At 38.5% G+C, this 25797-nt stretch overlaps 1 protein-coding gene across 14 annotated transcripts in view; it reads left to right on the forward strand.

Moving 5' to 3' along the window:
- Positions 1 to 25797, forward strand: part of SOX5 (SRY-box transcription factor 5) — a 649313-nt gene that overhangs the window by 373682 nt on the left and 249834 nt on the right. For 11 of the 14 annotated variants that reach the window (XM_069806597.1, XM_069806598.1, XM_069806600.1 and 8 more), the window contains one exon: positions 17418 to 17649. In XM_069806597.1, the coding sequence (XP_069662698.1) occupies positions 17419 to 17649 (231 nt within the window). In that variant the 5' untranslated portion in view covers position 17418. The remainder of the gene's footprint in view (positions 1 to 17417; positions 17650 to 25797) is intronic. The other 3 variants (XM_069806603.1, XM_069806606.1, XM_069806607.1) reach the window with 1 other exon arrangement.

Below are 25797 nucleotides of genomic sequence, written 5' to 3' on the forward strand. Positions count from 1 at the left end.
GAAAGAATGGTTGTACTGAAATGCTTTATTTAAGTTTATCCTCCCTTGTGGCTCGCGCAGGCCCTGATTCTGCTAAGATGTATTCACATAAGCAGTCTCACTGAGTTCGCTTTTATTGCTTCCTGGGAAGTAAGCTGGATTCTATTTCATATAACATCGCCCAAGTTAGAATTTCAAAGCTCACTCAATCCTCAAAGAGACCTTTGCAAGACTCTCTTCTCCTGTATCTACACAGGCATTAAACACACCGAGGACACAATTGAATTAATCAGGACTACTCATGTACAGAAAATCAACCAAGATTGTGTTTAAGAGATGACAACTTTGATATCATATTGTTCATTACCAGCCAAGGAATTGTTACTGCTTATGTAACGGGATTATTAAATTGTTTACTGATGATGAGTCTTGCTTCCAATATTAAGCATGCATTGAAAGTCAGTGTAGTTCTGCTGAAAAGAACTAGCTATAAATGACATCACAGGATTTATTTTCTCTCCCTAAATTGTGTTTTGTTTGCACTTCTGAGTGCTTTTTGTAATTTTCAGTCCTACAAGTTTAGCCTGGGATCTGACAGTCAGGCTGACATCTCTCATGCGCTTGGATGGTGACCAACATTCAAATTCTGCAGGTTAAATTCTTCTCCTGAAGATACCTGCCTTTCTGCAAAATGTTTATTTTGTGCCTCTCACGGTCCTGATAAATCCTGGAAGTAAGTTATGCAGATTCCAGGGGGTTAAATCTGATTCCGCAATTAGTACATTATTCTATGGTATGTGACTAGAATGAAATGCTGTTCAGTGGCCTGTGGAGTAATTGGTTCTGCAGGACTTAGGAAGGTAGTAGTAGTAGTAGTAAAAATGCCTCAAATTAGAAAATGGAACAAACAAGCAAAAAGATGTACATGACTCTCTGCGCATCCAGTGCTCAGGACTGTTTAGTGAGGATGTCTCATTTGACGCTATGTGGGGACAGGATTGCGCCTTAATAGTTTGGATCCCTTTGTTTTCTTGCTGAAGATGGCAGTATTTAAAGCTCAAGCTCCTTCAAGAGCAGTTGCTCATTCATTGACGCCAGCTCAGTGAAGAAAATACAAGTCTATTCCTTTCGTTTTTAGCAGAATTGCATCTCATATCTCTGTAGGAGACTATATTCCATTTCAGGCTTCCTGCCCTTTGAACTAGACTTTTTATATACATTATTTAAAAGATCCTGTGCTACAATTGTAAGCCTAAATTATATGAATTTGAGAGAACCTGAGCAAAACTGTCTTTGAGGGATGGTTCTTCTTTCAGCTGTGGTACTGTTGCCTTTTTCCATCTTTATGACTGTAATCCCATTGCATTTGGAATCATGAGGACTCAGTGTGGGAGTCGCTGCCTATGGACCTGGGTCATAACCTGAATGAGCAGTCAGTCCTCTTTAATGTGAACAAAACTCTTCTACTCTGTGTGTGTGCGTGTATGTTAAAGATGACGTGGTTGGACGTGTGTAGAATTATCCTGCATTTCATCTGTTACAAAAATAGAGAAATACAGTGCTGCTGGGACTGCCATTCTCAAATGCAAAAGGCTTCAGCTGCTGATGTGTTACACCTACAACCCATGGTGGTGGGCACTTCACCTGTTTATTTTTTTTTTTACCCATAGACCATTTTAAAAGAAAAATACAGTCATGTGCTTTGTAATCACAGCCTTTTCCAAGGATACTACATTTCTAAAAATTTTCATTATCTGCCTGTGTCTTCCCTGTAATGTTAACTCTTTGTTACCTTAAACTATGGTGTGCATGACAGTACACAATTAAATAGTCGCCAGGCTTGCAGTTTATTGCTGTCATGGTTGGGTTTCCTGGTTGGTGAAATAGGTTTTTGAAATATGATTTGTCAGGTGTGTTTGATCCCACTGAAGATGCAAGCCACGTTGACATCTAGGGCTGCTCCAGTAAAGATAACTGGTGACTATCCATTAAGTTCAATGGAGTTAAAGTAGGAACTGTGAGAATGTCACATGTTTTACCTTGGTCATAGTATTCCCCAAATTTCTGAAAATGATGCGTAGTTTATCGTGCCCAGCAGTTCTGGGAGACATTGGTCAAAATTTTTATATCGAGGCTCAACTGCATTTTGACAAGCAGTCTCTTGTACAAAAAGGTCCCCCTCCGCTTCTGTGCGACGTGGGCCTGAGGGTAGCTAATGCTAACCTGCTTTACTTGCAGCTATCTCTTCTGAGTTCTTTTTCACAAACGAAGCGTGGAAAGATCTTTTTAGATTTTTGCTGTTAGATTGTAAGCATTTACTTCTAGTAGAAGAAAATCAGAAAACTAAAAGGGAAAATGAAGTTTCTGTACATCAGCTCAGGTTTGGCAGTACAAAACAATGTGTGCTTTATTGAGTGCAGTTGAATGGGTCTAAATTAATTGTAACTGCTACTACATGTGGGAAGGTATAGAATGTAAAATATAACATTAATAATGAATGCTTTCCTGTTGGTGGATAACTAATTTTTAAACTGCCTGGAAAATGAAGTTGCTGGACAGGATTCACTCAGCGAGGCTGCTGCCTGCCATGTAACTTCGCTGGGTTTAATAATGGCTGGTTACACAGGTGGTAAGAACAATAATGGTAGATTTTCTGAGAAATGCATTATTTTCACAGTGCCGCTGATGGAAGAAACGCTTAGTAGCAGCTGATAATTAATGATCAATTTGGAGATTATCACAAACAATTTACAAAGGTTGACTTTCCCTTTAGAAGTCCCTTTGGATAAACTCGATGGTAAATTACCTGCCTAAGGCTTTTACTTTACTTGTGCTAATAAGATGAAAATGAATGTGTTTGAAGAGCTCTGAACTGAACTTTCCAGACTGTCTGATAATCCGTACAACTCTTCTTTAAACATCTTAAGTGAGTGAGCAAATAGAGACTATAATAAAATTGAAAACCATCATATGGGTGCATGTTACCACCCGGTTTAAGTAATGGGGCATGACAAATAAGAGGCACTGCTGTAGAGTTCATATTTTCATTTTATGGCATACATTAAATATTTGATCACCAGCCAGCAGATAGAAACAATTGGGCTAAGAGTATCATTTGCAAATAGAAGGGTAAGATTTAGACTGTCATAGTCTGAGCACGGGATGGAGAACTTCTATATTTTAATCCGTGCTTCAATATCGCCTCTTTACGTTGTGGTGTGCAGACCACTTAAAATCCTCTTCTGTATTTCCTCAGTCTGTAAAAAGGAGTTAGTAATCTGTATTTGCTTCAGAGGGGATAATAATCCTTATTTACTTAACGAAGGGATATGTGAAGAGTAATTAGTATTTGTAAGTGCTTTTAAGGATGAAAAGAGTAGTGCAAGCATAGAAAGCTCTCTAGTAAACTGTATAAAGGAAAGAAGTAGGATGAGGTTTGTAGAGGTATGTAGGTGTTTAGAGACATAGATGGGCTCCTAGTCTGATTTTCAGAAGTGTATAGGTATCTTAATATTGGAAGCATATTTGAAGATCTCTTACAGCTAGACAAGCTCCGTGGTTTTGGCACTTCAATATCTTTATATAACTGATGTCTCGTGACATAGCGGATGGGAGGGAAGAAGGGGCATAGGGGTGTAAGGGCCTGGTAACAGCTGCACTTTCTGATCTTCCCCCTCTAAAGCGAGGATGGAGATGGGGGTTAGAAGAGAGTAGGAGAGAAAGGAAAAACCTTTGTACATCTGATGAGCTTTTTTACAACGGGGGTTTTGCAGACTCTTAAAAATGCCAGTCGGGAATCCCAGCATACAGCTGTATGCTTGGTCCATGTTGCGAGTAGATTGGTGGAACCAGAAGTATGCTCTTGGTTAAAAATGTTCCCCTAGCATTAGTTTTATATTTTTAAGACTTTATTTTATGATTGACATTTTTAAAGCTTAAAATCTGGTACACCTGTGTGAGCTACTTAGAGAAAAAGTAAACAGAAGGATCTTTGCTTTGTAAATGAAGAGACGGGTGGCTAGATACAAGTTACAGTAATACAGAAAGTACTCTTTCTAGGGAGTTGTGTCTTTTTACTATGCCTTTATAATTAGTTATCCAGGGCAGAGGTTGGAAAGGGGGCTGGTTTTAGCTTTCCATCATTATCTTGATAGTGTGTTTGATGAATGCAGTATGCCTCATTTTCATTGTACTGGGGAATTATCATCAGAGCTACTGCATGATAGAGGAAACTGGAAATCAGAGCTTGCGGCTTGCTGCCTGAATTTGGCCCCGATGTGCTGTGAGAGGGTGGGTTAGAGCTCTGACTTTCACTTGGGTGCCAGTATTGGGCAGTTCTGTGGGTAAACAAGAACCAAACTGGCGTCTGTAACGGTTCATCTGTGAAACGGGTGTTGCCATTAGTATTTCATGATGAAGGTGTGTGAGATGCCTTTAGTTTTTCTGAATGAAAAGCGCTCAGTAATTGTAAATTACCATGGCATTACCTGGCAAGGGGTGAGTTTCCTCCTTGTGTGAAGGACAGAGAAGGGGATCCAGTGAAACTGGACAGTGTAGTGAAAAGGATTCAGTGACATTCTCCTGCTAAGTGCTGTTTTTCTGGTGTTGGGGTTTTGGGTTGGATTTTGGGTTTGGGGGTTTTTTTTGCATTGTCAATGCCCAGAAAAGAAAGATGACTAGATTTGTACATTAAAAAAAATAGGTAAATAGGTTTAAAAAAAAATTCTTAGAATCTGTTGGCAGGACTGTATGAAGAAACTTAGTTTTGCAGTTTCAAAATACAGTAGCTGAATAGAGTACTTAATTTTTGCCCTTGCTTATGTGTCAGTATGCACGAAACCATCAGGTAAATTAATGATACAAGCAAGTAATACAAACAGCAATCACCAATAAAATGTTTTCTTTAAAAAAGAAAACCAGAGCTTGCAGAGCTTTATACAAAGGCAGTTAAACATTCTTATCTCTTATGTAGAAATAGAAAGACTGGGAGCCAGAAAGATTCAATAAATTGTGTGGGATCACACAGGAAGTTGCTGTCTTCTGAATTCTTAATGTTGCGTCCTGGTTTCATAGGCCATGCTGAGGCGGAGAGGGTATTCAGCAGTAAACTACCTGGTCATAGTTTCAATGTTTGTGCTTCTTTGGCACTGATCAATGCCAAAGGATGTTGCTGTACTGCAGAATTAGATTTCTGTGATGTATTTCAATAAGCCAAGCAACTCGGTATCCTAGGTGTCATTCGAACAACTGTAGAGCTTGCCAGCTGATTACTTACCCAAATAAAAAGCTATTTATTACCTTTTTGAAATTAAAAACGGGATGGTGGACCTTTCTTGTTGCGTTTTGTATGTAGTTCAGGATGGTAAACTTGAAAACATAGCTTATCATCAGCCTGTTGATATGGAGGTATTTGTTAATGTCCGGTACAAATGAATCCATGATTTCTCTGAAAGTCATAGCTTAATGTGACTATAATTATTCCTAATCAATTACTTTCATTGCAGTAGGTAGCCCATGGAGTGACTGGGCATCCTCTTCCAATAGAAGAGTGTTCTTTCCAGTATCATCTTCAGATACGTCAGAAGGCTTTCTTGGGAGATCTACTTTCTGTTGCCTGTGCACTATCTTTTTATAGGGATTCATGCTTGAGTTGTTTCCAGTGCCAAATCCATGTAGTTAGAAAAACAAAAAAGCGGTGTATGTTTGGGAACTGTAGAATGAAAAAAGAAATGTGAAGTAAGGAAGTTTGGTGGTTCATTTTTGTTTAACAGATAAGTTAATTTTCGAAGATGCTCAGCACCTCTACCTCTTGCACCTGAAAGGAATCTGAAGGTCCTCACTCTCTTCAGGGCCAGTCATGTCCTTTGAATGCCTCGTTCTCCATGCAGCGGTCATTTTCCTTGTAATACTCGTGACATACGTTTTAGATCTGAACATCTGGATTCAGATTCACTTATAATATAATTAGGTGTATCCCCAGTGGGGAGAAGGTTTTTGATTGAAGAAGTCTTTTCAAGAAAGCTATTATACCACTTGTTATGGCAATAGCAGCCAGGTTTACTTTACTGTAATGTATATTTATTTTTTTCAGAAGACTATAGCTCTCATCTGAAGTTGGACCTCCATGGCAATATGTGCCTTAGACTGCTAAATTGTTTTAATACATCTCAGTAAAAACAGTTCTAGGCAAGAACATTTTAATGGTGATTTTTTTTTAAGTGTGTTTGAAGGCAGTGTGTGGACAGTGTGATGTAGGGGAAGAGCCAAATGTTTATTTTAAGATGTGTCTGAATGAATCTGCCTACATAAACTTGCCAGTGTTAAGAAAGAGGGGCTCTGCCCCTTTTAGATCACAAAGGCCTCTCAGTGGGGGATGGTTTTGGTAATGGAAAAAACAAAAAAGGTTCCAGTATGTGGTGGAGGAGGTAAAATAAACAAACAGCAATGGATGATTACTTCTCTCCATCAAGGCTTCTTTATCCTTGCAAGCTCAGTCAGTGGTCAGCATGTTAGACACCCCTCCCTGTTTTATCCATCCCTTAACTGTGTTCTTTGACAGCATTGGTTTATACAGCTGGTCTTTGTGGAGCTGGATGGGAATCGCTGTTGAACAACAGACACGAAGGTAGACAAAGTACCTATGGAAGGGTGAATGGCAGACATCCTCCAAGCTTCCCTGGAGGGAAAGATACTGGTTTCAGGGTTTTTCTCCTCCTTTCCACCCCACCCTCCAATTGCCAAAGATTTTTAAAGTGGACATCTTTTTGCAACGGTGTGCCAGTGCCTGCCACTGCAGTGTTTCTAAAGTAAAACTGAACCTCCTTATGGTCCTAAAGGTATGTTGCCTGTTTAGAATGGTCTCTCATTTTTGTATTTGTGGATTTGTTTTTACTTCACATACCAGTATGCATCTGTTGGCGCAAGGGTATATGTGTCTTATATGACTAATAGCTATATTTTTCTTAGCTAACAACTCCAGCAGTATCTAGGGTTAATGTTCGTTAAGCTGGGTAATTATCAGCTGTTCATGGTTGTTCTGTCTCTTGCAATTTGACAGGCATTTCTTGAATCAGGTAGAGCAAAAAATCAGCCTTTAGACAGTGGTGAGCTGAAGGCAATCCACTTACCTACCTGTGCCGTTACAGCGGTGAGGAAGCATGTTAGTATGTGCAAGCAACAGTTTTGAGAAGTGTTTAGTGGCGCTTTAAACTGAACACGCCTGTTCAGAAATCAGAAAATTACAGAAATGAAAGTAGCTTGTACAATACTACTGAGAGTTTGTTAATGTGGATTTTTCATTCTCACGGTTTTATGAACAGAACCTGGGAAAACAATACCACAACTGTGAACCTTTCACAAGACTACTGAAGAAGACTTCACAGTAAAATATGCGCAGTGAGTGAGACAGGAGGCCTCACATCATACCATAAACTTTTTCTGGTTTGTCCCTCATGCAGTCATCTGTTGGAACAGAGGTGGCATGACTCTGTGGATAATCTGAAGTAGGAGATAGGAGTGCGAAACTGCCTGAACACTTGAAAAACATTAATCTTCTCTTTTGGAATATCAGAATGTCTGAGTAAAATTATTTTTATTTAAACAATTTTTGTTTTACTCTATTTGTATTTCAGAGTAATTTTCAGAGGCAGCAATTTTCACTAGTTTCTGAAAGGCAACATCTGGGCTTTGGAACAATCTCTTTTCAGCTTTGAAAATTCTACCTCAAATTGCTTAGGCGTTATAAATGTTCAAAATTTTTTGTGTTTTTGGTTTTTTTTAACACAATAGAGAGGCAATAATGATTTCTTCCCTGTCATTTTATCTTGAAGTTCAGTTTGATTTTTCTTTCTCGGGCTCTCCAGGATTATTTGTTCCTGGGCCAAGAATGCACCTGTCATGTATAAACCTTCCAAAAAGGGGGGAGCACACACATGCATGTGAACAAAACAAAACAAAAAAATGAAAAAAAAATTCTAGGCAGCTGGAATTAACCTGTTGGAAAGAAAATGTTTACATCCACTAGAGACCTTGCTCTGCCTAAGTATATATTTTCATATACGTGCACACACAGAGACACAAAAATGTTTCACTGTGCCTGTAATTCTTAAAGGTACGCATGGGATCTCTGAGGCCCCAATTCTGCTCTCAATAAAGTTATTTTGAGGCCCAATATTTCAGTGATGCAAGTTCAAGGTATGAATGGATATGTATACATACTTTACTAGCATGATCATTTTTACCAGGAAACATACAGTATATGTGTGGATGTATGTGTTTATGTATTCCTGTGTTTATTTGCATTTTTTTAATAAAGTGATAGACATGGTGGAAATGTGTATGTGAGTGATGGTTGGAGCAAGAGTTTATATAATAACGGTAGAATGATACTGAAAGTTCAGATGCAGAAACATCAGCGGGTATATTGAAAATCATTTCACAAGTGCAATTATATGTACATTTACTAGAAGCAAACGTACATGCAATATAAACTTATTATTCTGAACTTACCAGTAGGGAAATTCAGAGTGAAGTGGGGAAAAAAGAGACTTTATTTGTTGTGTGTTTGGTTTTTTTTAATTTCCTTGTTTCTGGTTTGTTTGTGATTATACACAAATGCTGGTGAGGGAATGTTTTTTAAAAAAAAAAAAAAAGAATCCATTTGCTGAGTTTGAAATGTAAGTAAGGAAAGAGAGGGGAAAGGAGAAGGGGGCTTGAAGCTTGATAGCTGTTTCTTCGGCACTCCCATTACTGAGCAATGGTGTGATGGAAGAGTGGGAAAAGCTGTGTCATACTTTACCAAGATCTCAATCCGAAGAATGGCTTCTCGTGCTGAAATCTGGGCATCTTTTGGGAGAGAATTCTTATTATTAATGTTGATTCTACTGAAAGTAATTCATCATTTAATAATGCTTGAAGAAAATTTTATGTCAGTTCGATTAGACAAAGACTACGAATGACCAAGAATAAGCTCCCTAAATTGCAAAAGTTTTATTAGCTAACTTTGCAGAATCAGCCTGTGCTTCCTCAGATTTCTTTGTAATAAGTCAGTCATTCATAATTGTCATAATTTTAAAGCTTTTTCAACTCCTTGCCTTCATTTCACTCAATGTCAATGGAAATTAGTTATGCACGTCTGTGTGTGATGTATGGATTCCTTGTAGCATGCAGCACAGCTCTCCCACTCAGCGTCTGGAGACTGACTGACTTCTTTTCTGTCATTTTCAAGTATTAGTTTGTACAGTGAAATTTCAAGGCCTGAAATCTCTAATTATTTGACTAGATTCCTCTTTGTAGTTCAGCAGGCAGAAGAGTGATGATTACCTAATGTCATAGTGATTGCGATACTAGTTTCAGCATTGAGCAGTTCCTAAAACTGGACATGAAAATAAAACCAAAACTCTGCTATTTCTGCTGTGACATGAGGACAAATGTAAAATAATAATAAAAAGTAAAAAGCAAGATGTATGAGAAGCTGAAGAGTGGGGGGAGGTAGATTTCTAAAACGGGGGTGGGGTGGGGGAGGAAGCCAGAGTTAATTTGAGGATGCACTGGAAAATAAATGAGCTTGTGGATTTAATTCAAAATCATCCAAGCAGAGTCTTTTGCATGAAAGAAGCCAGTGATCAGGCTCAGTTTACTTGAAACATCAACAATGACTGCATCCTGCTGTTTCAGAGTTTGTGCTGATAGATGCTCATCGTCTTTGACACTGCACCATTACGGTTGTATGTTGCCTGTGCTGTAACCACATTGTCTCTACATGCCTCTTCAGGTTCTGAGAAATTCCCAAAAATCCAGGTTTTAGAGCTTGATCTTTTAGAAACATAACTTCTCAGCAGAAGTAAAATCTGATCCTGTAGTTTCTGGTTTATAAACATATTATTAGATTTTTTGGGCCCTTTTAGTTGACATACACACTAGTGAAAACCAAAAGGTTTATGAAGTTGACAGGTACCAAACAAAAATAGGATACAGGTTCTCATGCTAAAGCTGATTTTGAATGTGTGTCTCTGGGTAAATCACTGCTTAACACCTACCTACTAGTTGCTGTACAAACCAAGGACAATAATGCAAAATCCTGTATGAGATCTATAAAAGAATTAAGTCATATTCTTTGCAGTAATAGAATATAGTATCTTGATAGGAGTTCCTTCATCACCTTACAAATTCTGTTTTGGTTGGAGGTTGGTTTGTTTCAGGCTAGAGTATTTCACTAAACAACTTAGTCATGCACAAAGAATCTTTCCCATTTACCTGCTTCAAAAGGTCAATGAAAATCTTTGCATAATGCACGTTAGGAACATTCCATATGAACTTTTTTCCACAATGTATTGTTACTAGACTTGATTTTACAGTGTTTTTTCATGCATAAATTCCTTGCAAATGCAAGAAAATGGAGTTGATAAATTTTTAGTTGAGAGCATAGAGTTTATAGAAAGTTAGGGTTTTTTTTTTTCATTTTTCTAATAAAATTTTACAAGGTTTTTGTTAACATTTTATTGAAAGACACTTCTAGGAACTTTCTTATTTGAGGGTTTCAAAACTTGTCAGAATGAAACCATTTACCACTCGAATTTTAAACGGTACCTTTTCTCAAAAAACATTTTCCATAGCATTTGGAATATCAGGTTGATCAGCCAAGCTGCTGATACTTTACTATACTGTACTTTAAAATGCAAACTTTAAAATAGATAGGGGATAGCATATTCCCTGCCTATTTTATATGCAGAATCTTCTAAACTGGTGGACTAAAAAAAATTGTTAACATTACCCCATACAGGGATGAAATCCGGAAAGGAGAAAGTGAGTTGGGTGGAATGGAAATTATTGGGTGGTCTTAAGCATAGGTTTACTTGCGGCAGCTATAATAATAGACAGTGGCACAGAAATATTGCACAGGTTATGCCACAGCCATCTTGGTTTCTATTAACAAAAGTGAACAGAAGTTCACCAAAACCTTTTTCAAATAACGCAACTTATTTGTAGCATATATACGTTTTAAAAAAAAAGGCCGATTGATACAATCTTTGAAAGTAATAATTAAGAGATTATTCCATCTCAGTGTGAGTGACAGATGAGAATATGTTCCATGCATATTTTGTATTGATTAGCAGATTAGAGGTGTTTGCTTCTTTTTTCTCTCCCCCCCCCCCCCCTTTTTTTTTTAATTGTAAAATTACTTCAGTAAAGAATTCCAAACCAGGCTGTAAATGACTCAAAGATATTGCCAAGTGAAGTCTGTTTTTAGTGGTATGTGTAGAAACAAGTTGGGCTTGCAGTTCCCAGTGGGACAGAGTGTGGGAGTCTGCCACCCTTACTCATGTTGAGTAATACCTTATTATACAAGTAATCCTGTCAAAATGAACAGAGTTGGTTTTTTTTAAAGGTACTAGTTATTCAGTGTACATAAATAATGAATGAATTTGGGGCCAAAGTGAAATGGAGACAGTCATTGGTATTAACTAGCACCTTTTGCTTGGACTGTCTGTAGAGAGATCATAGCTTCAATAAACCTGGGAATATGAACCTTATTATTTGTTATTAGTTATTAGTACTAAACATGGTCAGAGATGAGGCAGACATTTTGGATAAGGTTGTGTTTGTGCTTCTATACGTGTGTGTGTATGTGCTTACGCATTAGATATATGTAATATTGCTGCTGTCTGTAATCGTAAGTATTTCCTGCGGAAAAGCAGAGTCCGCAGATTTCCAACATGTACTTTAATTAGAGGGAAATAACCCTGCAGATCAGGAGGGGAGTCGGATTGAATCCCGTTGAAGTTCAGGGACTAGTTTAGCGTGTAACATTTGGTTTGGATGTAGGCTGTGTGAGTGAGTAAATTCTTGATGCTGTTGGTAGCTGGAATGACCCCTCCGCGCTGCTGCTGGAGGATCAGATCTGCTCATCTTGTCCTTGTGCATCTCTTCAGAATGCAGCTCTGTGCCTGTCTCCCATGTACGGGGCTGAGTGATTTAAACACTACCCATGAGAAAGACTTCGTTTATAGCTGCCAGAGAAACTCAAGGGGTGAACATTTTCATGCCGATTCAGAAACTGGCTGTGCGACTCCAGTCAGGCACTGTCACGCCTAGTTATGGTGAGAAAACAACAATGCCTCTCTTGATAAAGGAAAAAAAGAAAGTCTTGCACAATCAAAATTTTGACATACAATTTAAATCATCTCTCTACATCCTGTGGACTTGGAGCTGTCAAAAAGGCAAAGCCTGTGTTTGAATGGAAAAGCTTTTTATTTCTTTAAAAAGTGTACCAACTATAATTATCCATAACTATGCAGGCCTGTTTTAATGCTGTTTTATAATTACAGGTCTTAATGCTAGATTATACAAAGTCATTTATAAATAGTCAGAACAGAGGGACTTTGGGAGTTTTTAACCTGTAGATTGCTGTGGGTTGTGGCAGCTGACGGGATTTTGCCTGTATACGTATGGGGTGAGCTGTGTAATGATTGATGAATCCCTTAATTAACTCCCAACAAGTTAAGATTTATGGCCTCATATCTTTTTCTCCTGACACATCTGTGTTTGTCACTTCTGAAGACATGGATAAGCCATTTCTCCAAAAGCTTTTGTGGGTATCTGAAATGTTTCTGAGGTATTTTGCTTAATGTAACAAGATTAGAGTTTTATGACATGAAATTTATGAAATTTTATGGCATGAGCAATCAAATTGGGATGGATGCTGGTTGTGTGCTAGAGGGCACTATCTCCTTGAATACTGGATACCATTTTAGATTTATTTTGGGTATACAATCATATATGAAATGAACCAAAACCAATGAACAAATGGAAATGTAGTAGGGACACTTAAATGAGGTTCTGTTAAAAATAATAATAATAAAAAAAAATAGAGCTGTAGAAAGATCACTTTTGTGAGGCATTGAACTCTGGGAGGAAAAAAAAAACAAAAACCAACAAAAACCCAAACCCAAACAAAATAATGTTATTTGGTAGCCTGTTATTTGGATGGAACCAATAGTTGTAGATGACATGAGGAAACAATTCATGTGGATGCAGTGTAGCTCTTACTCTCTCCAGTGGGAAAAGCCAGCCTTGCTGAAGTCACTCCAAAACAACTGAGATCAATAGACACAGGGTATCAGTTTAAGCCTACAAAGAGTCTGTTGTAAATTGAAGGGGAGTAAAGAAATACGTGGAGAAGCTATTGTAAGGTGAATCGCATCAAATATTTGTGGCATAAGAGTGAGTTAGAGGAGTGAGATTTTACTTCCCTGAAAAAAACATTCCTGCTACCAGGAAGAGCATTTATTTAATGAAAATTTAACAAAAGGCATGTTTTTTACTGCAATTTCTGCATATTAAAAAGCCTTTCCAAAAACAGAAGACCCTTTTTACAGGAAACAGGGTCGTATTTGAATTCATCACCAGAACTGAATCTTCAGTTCCATCCTAACCACTGATAAAAATCAAGTATGGGGATATGTTTCATAACTCCAATGTGTCTCTACAGTGGTCTGAGTACTGCCTGTGTCCCACTGTGTCTGAACTTGGCAGATTTAGGTTGTCTAAAAAATTACTATTTAACTATTCATATTCAGTAGGAATGATTAATGACAGTTCAAAATGCAGCTCCTCTTGCAAGTCTTAAGTTGCAACAGATTTCATCTGCAGAGACACCCTTTTACATTCAGAATCTGGTCCACCGTATTGCTGCTTTTCTGAGAGTTATATCTTGGGGTTTTGTTGTTTTTTTTTAATCCTATCCATAAGCTGTTCGAGGAAACTGATGTTTCCTCTCTCATTGTAAACCTTTCAGAGGGGTGTAATTGAAAACCCTTCTGAGTTTAAACTAGTTTGAGGAAAAGATCTTGAAGTCATGTAAGTTGTAAACTGTCGTGTTATCATTGAGGGTAGATCCAGGATGTTTGCAGTCCTTTGTGAGATGGGATAATTCCAGTCCTTCATTAGACCTAGATCTGTTTATAAGAGCTCAGTTTCAGATAACGTTGTTACTCAGAATTTAGCAGTTTCCCTTTCTTTATTGTTTATAATGGCAACTCTGCTTGCATCTCAGATACAGAATCTGTTAAGACCTAGTATTAGCTCAGTAGGAAAATGAAGATACATGAAAAGAAGAGAATTTAAGGATACACAGTGTGGGAGCATTTCAAATTCAGAAGAGGGACCCATAAAGCTGTAGAAATAATGAAATACCATCTGTGAATGTATTTACCTTGTATCGTGTTGTTTTCTGCTTGTGAACCTATGGGAGATTTGATCCTTTACTGCTACAGGCTTTGATAGTTACTGTCCTTTTGGAAGACATTTCCAAAAGTAGATACAGATTTAGTTACTTATGTAAACCTTCCATTTTCTTGTGGAAATTTCCCAGATACTTATAAGGAGTAAGTAATTTCTGCGAAACTCTGATGTTTGTGTTTGATGTTAAAGGGGACGATGAGATTTCTGACAAGGCCAGATTGTGCCTAACTCATGTTGCTATGGACAGAGCTACCTGAAAACAATTTGCAGTCATCTGAGCTGTGTGACCCTTATCTAGGTTTGTGCATTCAGTTCTTTGAGTGTCCTAGTCACTTGGAAGATTAATGCAGATTAAATCCTTAACTTCTGTGCCTTAGCCATTTTAGCTATTTGTTAGCCTTCTAGGATTGTGATGGACATGTGGCTTGTAATTTAAACTGCAGCTTTTAAGAGCTGCATGAGGAAGGAAGAAGTTTCTTCTTCCCTCTCTAGTATGGCTGTAGATTGGCCTACAGTCCAACCCATAGGTTTTCATTTTAGATTAAAAAAATAATAATCTCTGTTATTGCTAGTGTATGGAGGTGGTCACCTCTATTAAACCACAACACCTTCCTTGCCTGTTTTTATAAATTCCCTGCAGAAAATGGTATCATCCCTGTTGGGAACAGTGACAAGCAGAAGGAGATGATGATCTGCAGCATGCTAACTGAACACAGTACAGGAAGCCATGTATGCACTTACAAAGTTAGCAGAAGAGCGTTATTTCAACATGATAGTCAAACTTCCCTTGTGAAGCAATGTGACAGAATCTGGATTATTCTGAGTTTACAGCAGTAGGAGTTTTTAACGCAATTTGGGCATATCGTATATAATACAAATCATCAATACAAAGGAAGGCATCCTCGCTCTATTTTATTGTCAAAGGGAATTGTAGTGGAGACTTCTGTAGATGGTTTACAATATCTTCAGTCATCTTATCGAATATAAATGTCCTAAAGTGTAGAACATTATTGCGGCATGATTGACAAATGATTTTGAGTCCCTCTCTTTTTGTTTGCCAAAATTGAGACAGCCACTTAGTGCTGATGTTCAGAAAGAGAGATTGTGTAAAAACCCAAGCTTCTATTAAGGCAGTGTTGAAATGAGTAACCAAAATGTTACACTGAGAATCAATAGCAAATGTGTATCTTGGTGCAGTGCAATGCAGAATATGAATAATTCACATTAACTTCAGGAGGGAGTTGCATGGTTTCTGCAGAAGAAAAGCTTGGGATCTGTCACGTCAAACATAGCTGTAAAATGCTGAATTCAGTGGGCTAGTAGAAAACTGCCAGTGAGAGTCTATCTGTTGATCTCTGTCTTTATACATATGCTTTGCTACAGACACGTAGGTGGGAAAGCCTAGAAGACAGAATTCAGGTAGGATGTATGAAGCGTTAGTCTGTTGGACTAAGTCAAACATTAATAGAAAATACAGATTGCTTCTCTATGTACAGGCAATAGGTGGTGTTCAGAACAGGCGATGTGCAGCTGAGTATAGGTTCTGGTAGGGATTTTTTTGTTTGAGTTTTGGTTTCGTTTTATTGGGTTGTTTTTTTGTTTTTGTTTTTGTTTTTTTTTTTAAAAATATCTAACTTGGCTCAGGAGGCAAAGCTCAAAATGAGATCATTAGAAACAAAATAAGTCCTAACAAAGGGCTGTTTAAAGTCACTGTTTGTTTTCAGACCCAGTTGACTGCTGCTAAGAACCATTTCGTGCTCAATATGCCAAATCGTATGGACATGCTCTACCTCACAGCAGCCCCACACGTGGTTCAAGAGGCTGCTGGGCTTTTGAAATGCAGTCCTTTAACTGTGAAGTGGAAAATCAAAATGGGGTAATTAGAATCATAAATACTAGATTTTTGAGGAGGAGCAGTATTACTTCAGCCTGTCTTTTCAACTTTTACGTACAATAGTCTTTAGTTTTCTTGTTCATAACTTCCTATTTTCTATGAAATGTTTCTGGTTTTTTTCTTTCTTTTCTTCTTTTGACTATGCCTATAGGATTTCTTATTTCTCATTCCACTCCTTATTACAGATGCCCCTGCTTAGCACAGTGGCCCATTACACCATCCATGCACATACCCTGATTTTCATCAACAATGTTGCTGTAATTAATCCCAGAAGTCGATTGCATTTTAATACTTCACTGGACCCCTCTATTTTGAAGACCAAGCTGGAAGTGTTCTGGGTTCAGATTGTTCTGTAAGATTTTCAGTAGTGCCTGGTTTGGACGAAAGCTGGATTTTCCAATGACATAAGGATTCTTTTAGTCTTTCTAAAAGTTGAAGATACACACATGCTATCAGAACAGAGTTATCAGGCAGTCTCAAAAAATTTGGAATGTAGGCCTGAATTTTAAGTCAAGATTTGTGTGTGATTTTTACAGTGTGTGCTGTATGTATCTTCCTTGTGTGTCCTTTTTTATATAGATACAGATGTAAATTACATGTGAGCTTTCCTGATCTGGCTATAGGTAGGAAGTACAGGGTATCTTGACAGCAAATCTTCATCTACTTAAGTGCAACCCTGAATTTGTCTTGTCAAGAAACTTAGATCATTAATGTCCAAATGTTTAATTGCTTAACTATCCCAGATTGGTGAACCTGAAAAGATTCTTGCAACATGACTATAACATTGTGTTGTTCACATGGGTGAAGTTTTATAAACACAGACGTTTTGGCTTGCTAGCAAGTTATTTTATTTTATTTTACTTTATTTATTTTTTTTTATCAGTTATGGTTAAATACATGCGGCTGATTATTCCTTAAAAGCTAAGTGGACAATAGCTTGTATCGGGAGACATTCTATCTTCTTACAGTCTCTTGCAAACACAAAACCAGATGGGTATTTTTTTTAAAGGAATTGCATTTCATTATACAGTCGTCTTAGGTGAATTTTCATGTTTAAGAAGCCAGAATACAAGAGAGTGCTGTATTAGTGTATTATTCTCACAACAAACAAGCCACTGTTCTGTTGCTACCTGCTTGGCCATTGTTCCCAATTGTGTATGCTTTGCAGTGGTATTTGGATGGTTTCCTGCTCTCTGCCAGCACAAAAAAGGCATTTCTGTTACAATGGCCCCTAACCACACAATGACGGCATTAAGGATTTATTTGGAGGTTTCATTATTTTCTCCTCTTTTGTTCCTTCCAGGATGTCTTCCAAGCGACCAGCCTCTCCGTATGGGGAAGCAGATGGAGAGGTAGCCATGGTGACAAGCAGACAGAAAGTGGGAGAAGAGGAGAGTGACGGGCTCCCAGCCTTTCACCTTCCCTTGCATGTGAGTTTTCCCAACAAGCCTCACTCTGAGGAATTTCAGCCAGTTTCTCTGCTGACGCAAGAGAACTGTGGCCATAGGACTCCCACTTCTCAGCACAACACAATGGTAGGTTTGCTAATGGTCTATTGTGCTTACATCCATTCTTTGAATTCTGCCTCTACAGTAGTTTGGCATCCAGATCTGTACTTTATGGAGTATACAATGCACAGTTACACGTACAGAACATGCTACAATAATGTGAAAGCTTTGATCTAGCTGGACTGCCTTTACCCTCTGCTACAAATGCTAAATCACTTGCAGTGCAAACTCCACTTTTCCTCACCTTTGCCTGCTGGCATTTAGGGTGGTAAAATTTTTTAGCTATAGTGATGCGAATTTGAAGCGTACATGTTCACCAAACAGTAAATGGTTTTGGAACACTGTAAGTGAGAGTCATGTTTGGCGTGGGGTCTGAAATATCGCCCCAATGCCAACTTTATGCAGTAGTAAGGCACGGAAGTCTGTGTAAAGGGTAAAAAAATAAAAGCAACTTTGGATTCTGCCAGTTTTAAAAATTCACGTCTGATGTGTATTTCACATACCACAGACACCTATAAGAAAATTTGCTGTGCTTATGGAATTAAATCAGCCTTCCACTTTTTCACTTGTGAATTCCCACCTTTTTGTGCACTTTACAAGTGACACTGTGCGCTTAATTCGTTACGTTTAACAGCCCACTGGAAGTCCAGAACTGGCTTTATCGAAAAGCAGACAAACAAAAGAACAAAAAGCAATGCCATGTTCCTCACTAGTGTCGTAGTGTCACTATTGTAATGTGACGTGTTTGGGCCCTTCATGCAGAGTACTGTGATTCATTTTTATAAAGGTTGAAAGGTGCAGGGAAAGGCATTGAAACCCCAGGAGGACTTAGGCACCTCGACAAAGCCGTCTATTGTGAGCACACTTACGCAGTTCTTGCCTGTTTACAAATTGACTGTAACTTTTCTCTTAGTCCCCCACTTTGACAAGGGCACTGACAATTTCACTTTAAGTGAAGATAATGAATGGACCTGCATATTTGAAGGCTTTTAAAGAGGCATTGCAAAATAGGTGATAGTGTATTCTCATAAAAGCCTGCAACAGCTCCATAGTGGTATTTAAGCCCTTACAGCTCATTACGCATATGTAACAAGCCCTAAGTAAAAAGCCCTTAGGGATTATTATTTCTCATAGGACCAAGTCACTGGATGTTCACTGAAGCTGCTCTTCTAGACAAAATATCTCACAATCCTGATCCATTTTTGTTCCTTTTTGGACTAATGCTTAAGTTCAAGCAGTGGTTTTGAATATTTAATTTTATTTTTTGTTATTGGAACTCTAAATGAAGAAGGAAGGTAATTGGAAAAATTACTCATGGGCAGACATGTCATTAACTTTTTCTAGCTTGTTTACCTCTCATCCTTTATCATATGTTTTATGGAGATGTAATTCGTTCATATACAGTTCGAGCCAATGGGATGTTAGGATATGTAACCGGTGTATGAGCTTTGCTGTATTTTGGCCTATTTTAAGAGAGTATATTGAAGGTAAGGGGTTGTTCCTGAAAACATTTAAGTCAACAGATAAACTTTTGATGACACCAGTACTGTAGAATCAGAGCCTAATGAAATAAAAACTCATTGTCTTCTAAGGAACTCAGCAGAAGTATATTAACTATGCCTCACTGAAACAACTGCTCTTTAACGGATTTTAACTAACTTCTTTATTAATTTATATTTTTTAAGACCAAAAAGTTTAGCTGATCATCTAGTGTTACTTCCTGCTAGGAAGGCTATATTTAATGTGATGCCAAAACAGCGTGTTCTGTGTCTTTATAATACAAGATACTGAATTGTTGCATGTTTTATACAGTTTTGCTGTAGTAGTGAGATGATGTAGGCTTATCTGAAGCATGTTTGGGGGATTGTACGGACTAGTTTTGTCTTCGTATATATTTAAGAAACTCGCCAGTTTGTATGAATGTGACATTTTGGTAATATCTCTCTCTTAGTGAGGAGTGTCTTGTAAAAATCATTATCAGGTAGGTCAGAAAGGATGTAGCCTGTGTGTCTCCAGAAAGAAGGAAGTAATCGGTATAAATGAGTAAAATATACATAATCACTCCTTCTGCTGTTGTGGTATGTAGTTATAAGAAGGAAGTAACTGAACCTGGTGCTTGCATAACTTTTAGATGACTTCAATTTGGGTGATTAGCAGTTATGAAAGTCATTCCCAAAGGGTATTCACTTTGGTAGCATTATAGAGGTAATTTTTATACTGTTTGAGTTGACATTCTGTGCTATTTTATAGTCTCTGGGAAGCAAATCCAGCCGTACGCACATGTGCACACACCACCACAAAGTGCGGTCCAATACAGTTTTACTGATAAAGCTCCAGCAGTGTGCTTCACGCTACTTAATAGCTTGTCAGCTGTACTACTACACCTACTGACCGAGTCTGCAAGTGGCTATGGAGTTCTCGTTTTGCAGCTGCATGCTGTCCTTAGCAGGGTACACCTTTACAGGTCTCTCTCCAATGTCCAATAGGACAGGATCAGACATACAGCCAGTCTGAATAATGTAGTGCATCACTCTGCTGCACCCTCAACTATACTGCTTTGTGCGCGATTGTTGGCTAAGACCGTTCTCTGAAGGGATTCTTAGGTAGACATGGTATAGATCCAGAGAGATCTTTCTGTGTTAGCTACATGTGCAACATTCATTTGGCTTAGGGAACAATCTCAGCAGAAGAAAGCCACAGCCAAGGGATCTGGAAAGGGTATGGACTTACACAGCTTTGTCTCATCAGTAGGCTGCGTAGCTGAATTCCTCTTGTCACCACAGCCATCCCTGCCGCCTCGTATTTTGCCTCTCACCACTGGGTCGTGAAGGGACAGTTAGGAAAACAATTTCAACCTCGAGAATCAATTTCTTGGCCTCACTTTTCTAGCTGCTAATTGACCCTCTCTTTCTTAGGTTACTTCTAGCTGTGCTTCCTTTTACAAGTCCTGCCAGCTGGGACATCCTAGGATCCTTAAGGTAAAGGGCTGATTACCAGAGTGATGATAACTCAACAGTTTACCCCCTTAGACTTTTGAAAATTCACCCTGTTGCACTTCACCAAGTTGTAACAACTGCCAGCTTAGAGACACAGCTCTGGATGCTGGGTAAATTGTTATAAAAGGAGGGCAAAATCCCTAGAAAGAAACGTTCAAACCCAGCCAGAATTGACAAAAAGCTGCAAACCCCGTCTTCCCATCAAAATGAACAGGGTATTTCTGAGGATGCTGGAACTGCAGCCAGAGAAGGGTTAGTGCTGTGGGTGCAAACTGAGATGCAGAAGGCTCCATCTGAACATCAGGAAACGCCTTTTACTGTGAGGGTGACTGAGCGTAGGAACAGGTTGCCCAGGAAGGTTGTGGAGTTTCCATCTTTGGAGATATTCAAAAGCTGTATGGACACGGTCCTGGGCAGCCGACTCTAGGTGGCCCTGCTTGAGGAGGGGGTTGGACCAGATGACCTCTGGTGGTCCCTTCCAACCATTCTGTCGTTTTGTGAATGGCAGGGGCAACTCTATCCCAAACTCTCTTCCTCTTGATAGAAGAAACTAGATACGTATTGTAAGTAAGAAACAATATTTTGGACAAACAAAACAATAATTTACCAGACTTGAACCAAAGGCTCAGCAGAAAATAAAAGACAAATAATTTGACCTAGAATATATCCGAGAGTCCCCTTAGGATGTTTGTAGCAGGCAATAAGCTTAGTGGGGAAACACTTGAAGATTACAGTATCAGTCAATATCTCTCTGAAGAAACCTATTAAGGCTACAGTATTTGGATAGCACAGGTAGTTGTTAGCTCATCTAAGTTGGAAGGATTTATTTTCTTTATTTCTATTTGTCTGCCTTAGCACGTTGCTTTTGCCACTCTCAAGACTACTGATCTTGCCAGTGGTGTCTGTGTGCTAATTTCTGAAAATAAGAGACGTCAAAGCTAAAAGCGCTAATTAAAGTATACCACAGGCATGGTGTACTGTGGTCAAATTCAACTGTTCTTCTTAACTGTAGAATATCAGTCAAATGCTGGATGAGATTGAAAAAAAAAAAAAAAAAGGAAGTTCTGACCTAAAGATCAAACTGGTAAAGTATAATTTTGCCACTGTCCAGTTGTTCCAAACTGTGTGACTGCACTGCTAGCCCACATTTGTCCTGCACTTGCAGTGGGATTTAGAGTTCATTTTCAGCAGTGCTGTTAATTGATAGGAAATATTACAGTGCGCTGTTAAGTAGCTTTATTGCTTCACACGAAAAAATGTTGCATTTCTGTGGTGGATGAAGTTATTCCTCTGTAACTTGGGAATAATATTAAGAAATTTTGGTCATATTAAGAACAACAGTACTACTGGTCAAAGAGCTTACTGACACATTGTTTCATGTTTTTCCTCCACTTGACCAAAATAAAAGGTTGTTTAATGCTGCATTTGAATTCTCTTATCCCATACGTGCTGGCCTGTACTTCACCTGTTGGTCTGGGGTCATCAGCATGTGAATAGTACTGGATCAGAACAACATGCGGCTAGAGCATTTAGCTACTATTCAGAAGTTGTGAAGAGAATGGAAATATGAATGCATGTAGCTTTTTAAAAAGTCAAATAGGACTCTAATTATACTGAGCTAAAGAATGCCTATTAAAAAAAACCACAGTGGTTTTAGAGAAATTTTAATTTCCAGTGTACCTTTGTGCATCAAGCTTAGGATAAGTTATTGTGATGGTACAATGCACAGTGTTGTGAACACCAGTGCCGTTATTGTGCCAGCTCTAATAATGAGAATTTCATTGTTTGGGGAGAGCAGTCTCCTACACTCTAGACAAAAGTGTAATTACTTTTGAACGATGTGGAATGTGCTCAGTTTAATAGCACGGAGAATAGATTCACAAAGATTCAGATAAAGCTAGCTTGGAAGCCATATGTGCAATGTGGCAGTATGAAATTGTTAGCAGGCACCATAATTACAACACACACACACACACACAATTTCACAGTTTAAACTATAAACTGTTGTTTTTGTAAGAGATAGAGAGGCTTATCTGAACAAGACTAGTTCAATTAAAACAAAGCAGAAACGGTGGTAAGTTTGCATTTGTCTTCTTTTGATGTTCTTTCCTTCCTCTCTTAATGGTAAATTGATATTTATAAGATGATGAAATTGCATTGTTAAAAACATTGCATTATAAATGTCATCACAAAAGTAGCACATGAAAGCAGTTTCCACAGATACAATTTCAGGCTTCTATCAAGAATTTGATCTTTTCAATCTTTACACTTGCACTGTTTCAGAGAATGACTCTGTGGGCTATTAGGAAAGGGAACAAATAAAGAAGAATCAGCCAGGACCCATCAAACAGCTGTAGAAGTTGCCTACTGCATCATTTAGTCCAGACCCTAGAAAACTCTGCAGTCCTGGAGAACCAGTCATGATGGAGACAGAAAAAGCTTTGATGCCTCTCGTATCTGCCTGACAAAGTATCTTCCATTTAAGTTATTATAACGTGCTTATCCTCCTTGCCATGATCTGTATTCTCCTGGCTCTCCAATCCTGTCCCATCTATGTATGTAAGTAATGCTGACAGTACTTAGCAATCGCTTGCAAAGTACTTGTTGTGCAGGTCCTGCATAAGGCAGGTAAAAAAAAAAAAAATTTCATTCTTCAGGTGAGGCAGGGATCAAAGCCATAGTGGAATTCAGGAGCAGCAGGCTAGTTTATGGAAGTTCCCTTGTTTTTTTCCTACCACTTTCTTAATACAGTGAGTTTTGCTTACTTGTGGCCATGGAGAAGTAGAGTGGATATATCATTCCAGCTGAAGTCAGTGGGCAGAAAGACTGGCTGAAGCTTGAAATGACACATTGGTGTTTTGATCAGACTCTGAAAGGTCCAAAGGTTGGTTAGGGGACAATAAATAAGTAATGAAGTAGGAAAACATTTTTTTTTTCCCAAGCAGGAGGGTTAGAACTACATTTAAAACAATAAATTAACAAATCAAGACCAGACTCATCATCTATAAATTGCCTGAAATACAGGGTGCAGATGACTAGTTTTTAAAGGCCACGAAGAGAAGTGGAAACAGCAGTTGTTTGTTTTTGCTGAAGATCATCTTACTGTGAAGCAGTCACGTTTTTAATGGATTCATTTGAATGCAGTTAAGCAGAAAATAATCAACAGAAAAGTAAACACCTTTGTTTTATGGAAGTGCTGGGAACTGTATGTATCCATTGTTTGCAAGTGATTATATGCCTAGGAATCAATTCATTGACTTCATACTGGAAAATATGTTCATTTAAGCTTCTTGCATAAATACTAGTAAAATCTAATTCAAGTGAATAGCTGAAAAATTCCACAGGAAAAAAGATAGGTAAAACCATAAAACCCACAGTCGGTAGGAATATTTGAACCAGATGGTCTCTCTTACAATGAAGAGAAAAGAACTATTAAGTGTAGTATGAAAAAAAATACATAAGCCTTAGAAGAAAAAAAACTTGGTCATCTGTCTAAGCAAAGTAATCTGCCCTAGGACATCCACAGTGGACACAGTTGTTTCCTTCCAAATTAATATCTCAATCCAGACTGCCTTCAGTAAGTAGCTCAGTTTGGGATTACACACATTTGCTGAGATCTGCTAGGTAATTTCACTGAGGATTGTATGTTTTTACTGGAAATGGTGCATTGGCATCACCTCTACCAGGTCATCCTAGTAGTATGTGCACCTTTCATGGCTTGGAAGTGCAGCAGCATGTCCGCAGCAGTACATTGCAGCCAGTACCCAGAAGACTGGGACAATGATATTTCCAGAGGGAGGTAGGAGGTACCACAGATTTGGAACAAAATTTTGAAGCTACCAATTTGAGGAGCGCTGATGAAGAGGAAGACTGGGGTATGGAGAAAGCCCCAGCAGGACTGCAAGATTAGTTTATAGCAACAATGTAAAGAGACTACATTTAAGTGTTCCTGCTTCTTGATACAGCTTTTGCTTTCAGCAGTCAGTTCCTAGCTGTGACATAACCTAGGTAGGATCTATGGTATGTCCATTCTACCAGAACTCAAACAATAGCTGTGGACTTCATATGGTTTTTCCAGTCCAGGTCCATCACCCGTGGCACTCTGCCCAAATCTACTCTGAAACACTGCCTTTTCTTTGTTGATAGTGAATCTTTACAGTGTTGTAGTAAGGCAGAAACCCTGCTGCCAATTAAACACCCAGTTCTCCATCGTTCTGGAAAGAGAAGGCAGCAGAAATTTAGTTAAATTTTCATGCTTTCCCTTTCAGCCAATGGGGTTATCTCCTTTGGCCAAGCTTCTGCACTGTTAAGAAGTTTGTGGCCTTGGGCTGGCAGTGTAACTGCTATCAGAATACAGAGCAGCATACCTGACTTTCGTACTCTCATCTTACGCATGCCTCAAGTTGATTGTATTTTGCCCCCTACATAGTGCAAACTTCTACTTTTTGCACACCACCTTGAGTCATTTTTGCTTCAGTAGTTGCCTATTCATTTTAGAATTTCCAGAACATTTTCCCCGTGTGCTTTCTGTCTGCAGCATATGCTTTTCATATCCACCTTACTTCCTCCAAGTGGCTGGTGTGGCTTTCTCCCTTTCTTTTCACTGCAGGTGAGAACGCCTTTTCTCTGTTTCTGGCTTTATAAGAACAGCATTACTCTATCACTTTCTGTCTGCTTGCAGTTGTCCTCTGAAAACCTTTTTCTGTCTTGCCCATTTTCTTCCTCTGCTTGTAGTCATATTTAACTTAGTCATTTTTATTATTAAATCCATTCTAAAGCCTTTTAGTAAATAGCTCATATGAAGACATTGCACAGTAAAAGAAAGTATTGCGCTATTTGCTTGGACAGAATGTCGATAAACTAGAGGATGTTTGTTTTTTGATATGCAGCTCTGCTTTCAGTAGAGGTATACCAAGACTGAAATGCATTGTGAAGTATTGGTGATGGTTTCTTGAGTTGCAGAGTTGCAAGCAATCTCTGTGATTATCAGCTCTGGCTCCTAGAAGTGCCAGAACCTTCTGCTACACTCAATACTCACAGTCTTGTTTTACAGTCTCTTCCCTCACTATCAAATGTTTGTGTCTGTAGCAGGATGTTACCCATTGCAGCGACAGTTTGAAGCGTTTCTTTCTTTTCTGTCCTTTTAATGGCTAAGTGAAATGCTCTATCATGTTTTTTT

Source organism: Haliaeetus albicilla, chromosome 19 (genome assembly GCF_947461875.1).
Source record: "Haliaeetus albicilla chromosome 19, bHalAlb1.1, whole genome shotgun sequence".
Classification (NCBI taxonomy): domain Eukaryota; kingdom Metazoa; phylum Chordata; class Aves; order Accipitriformes; family Accipitridae; genus Haliaeetus; species Haliaeetus albicilla.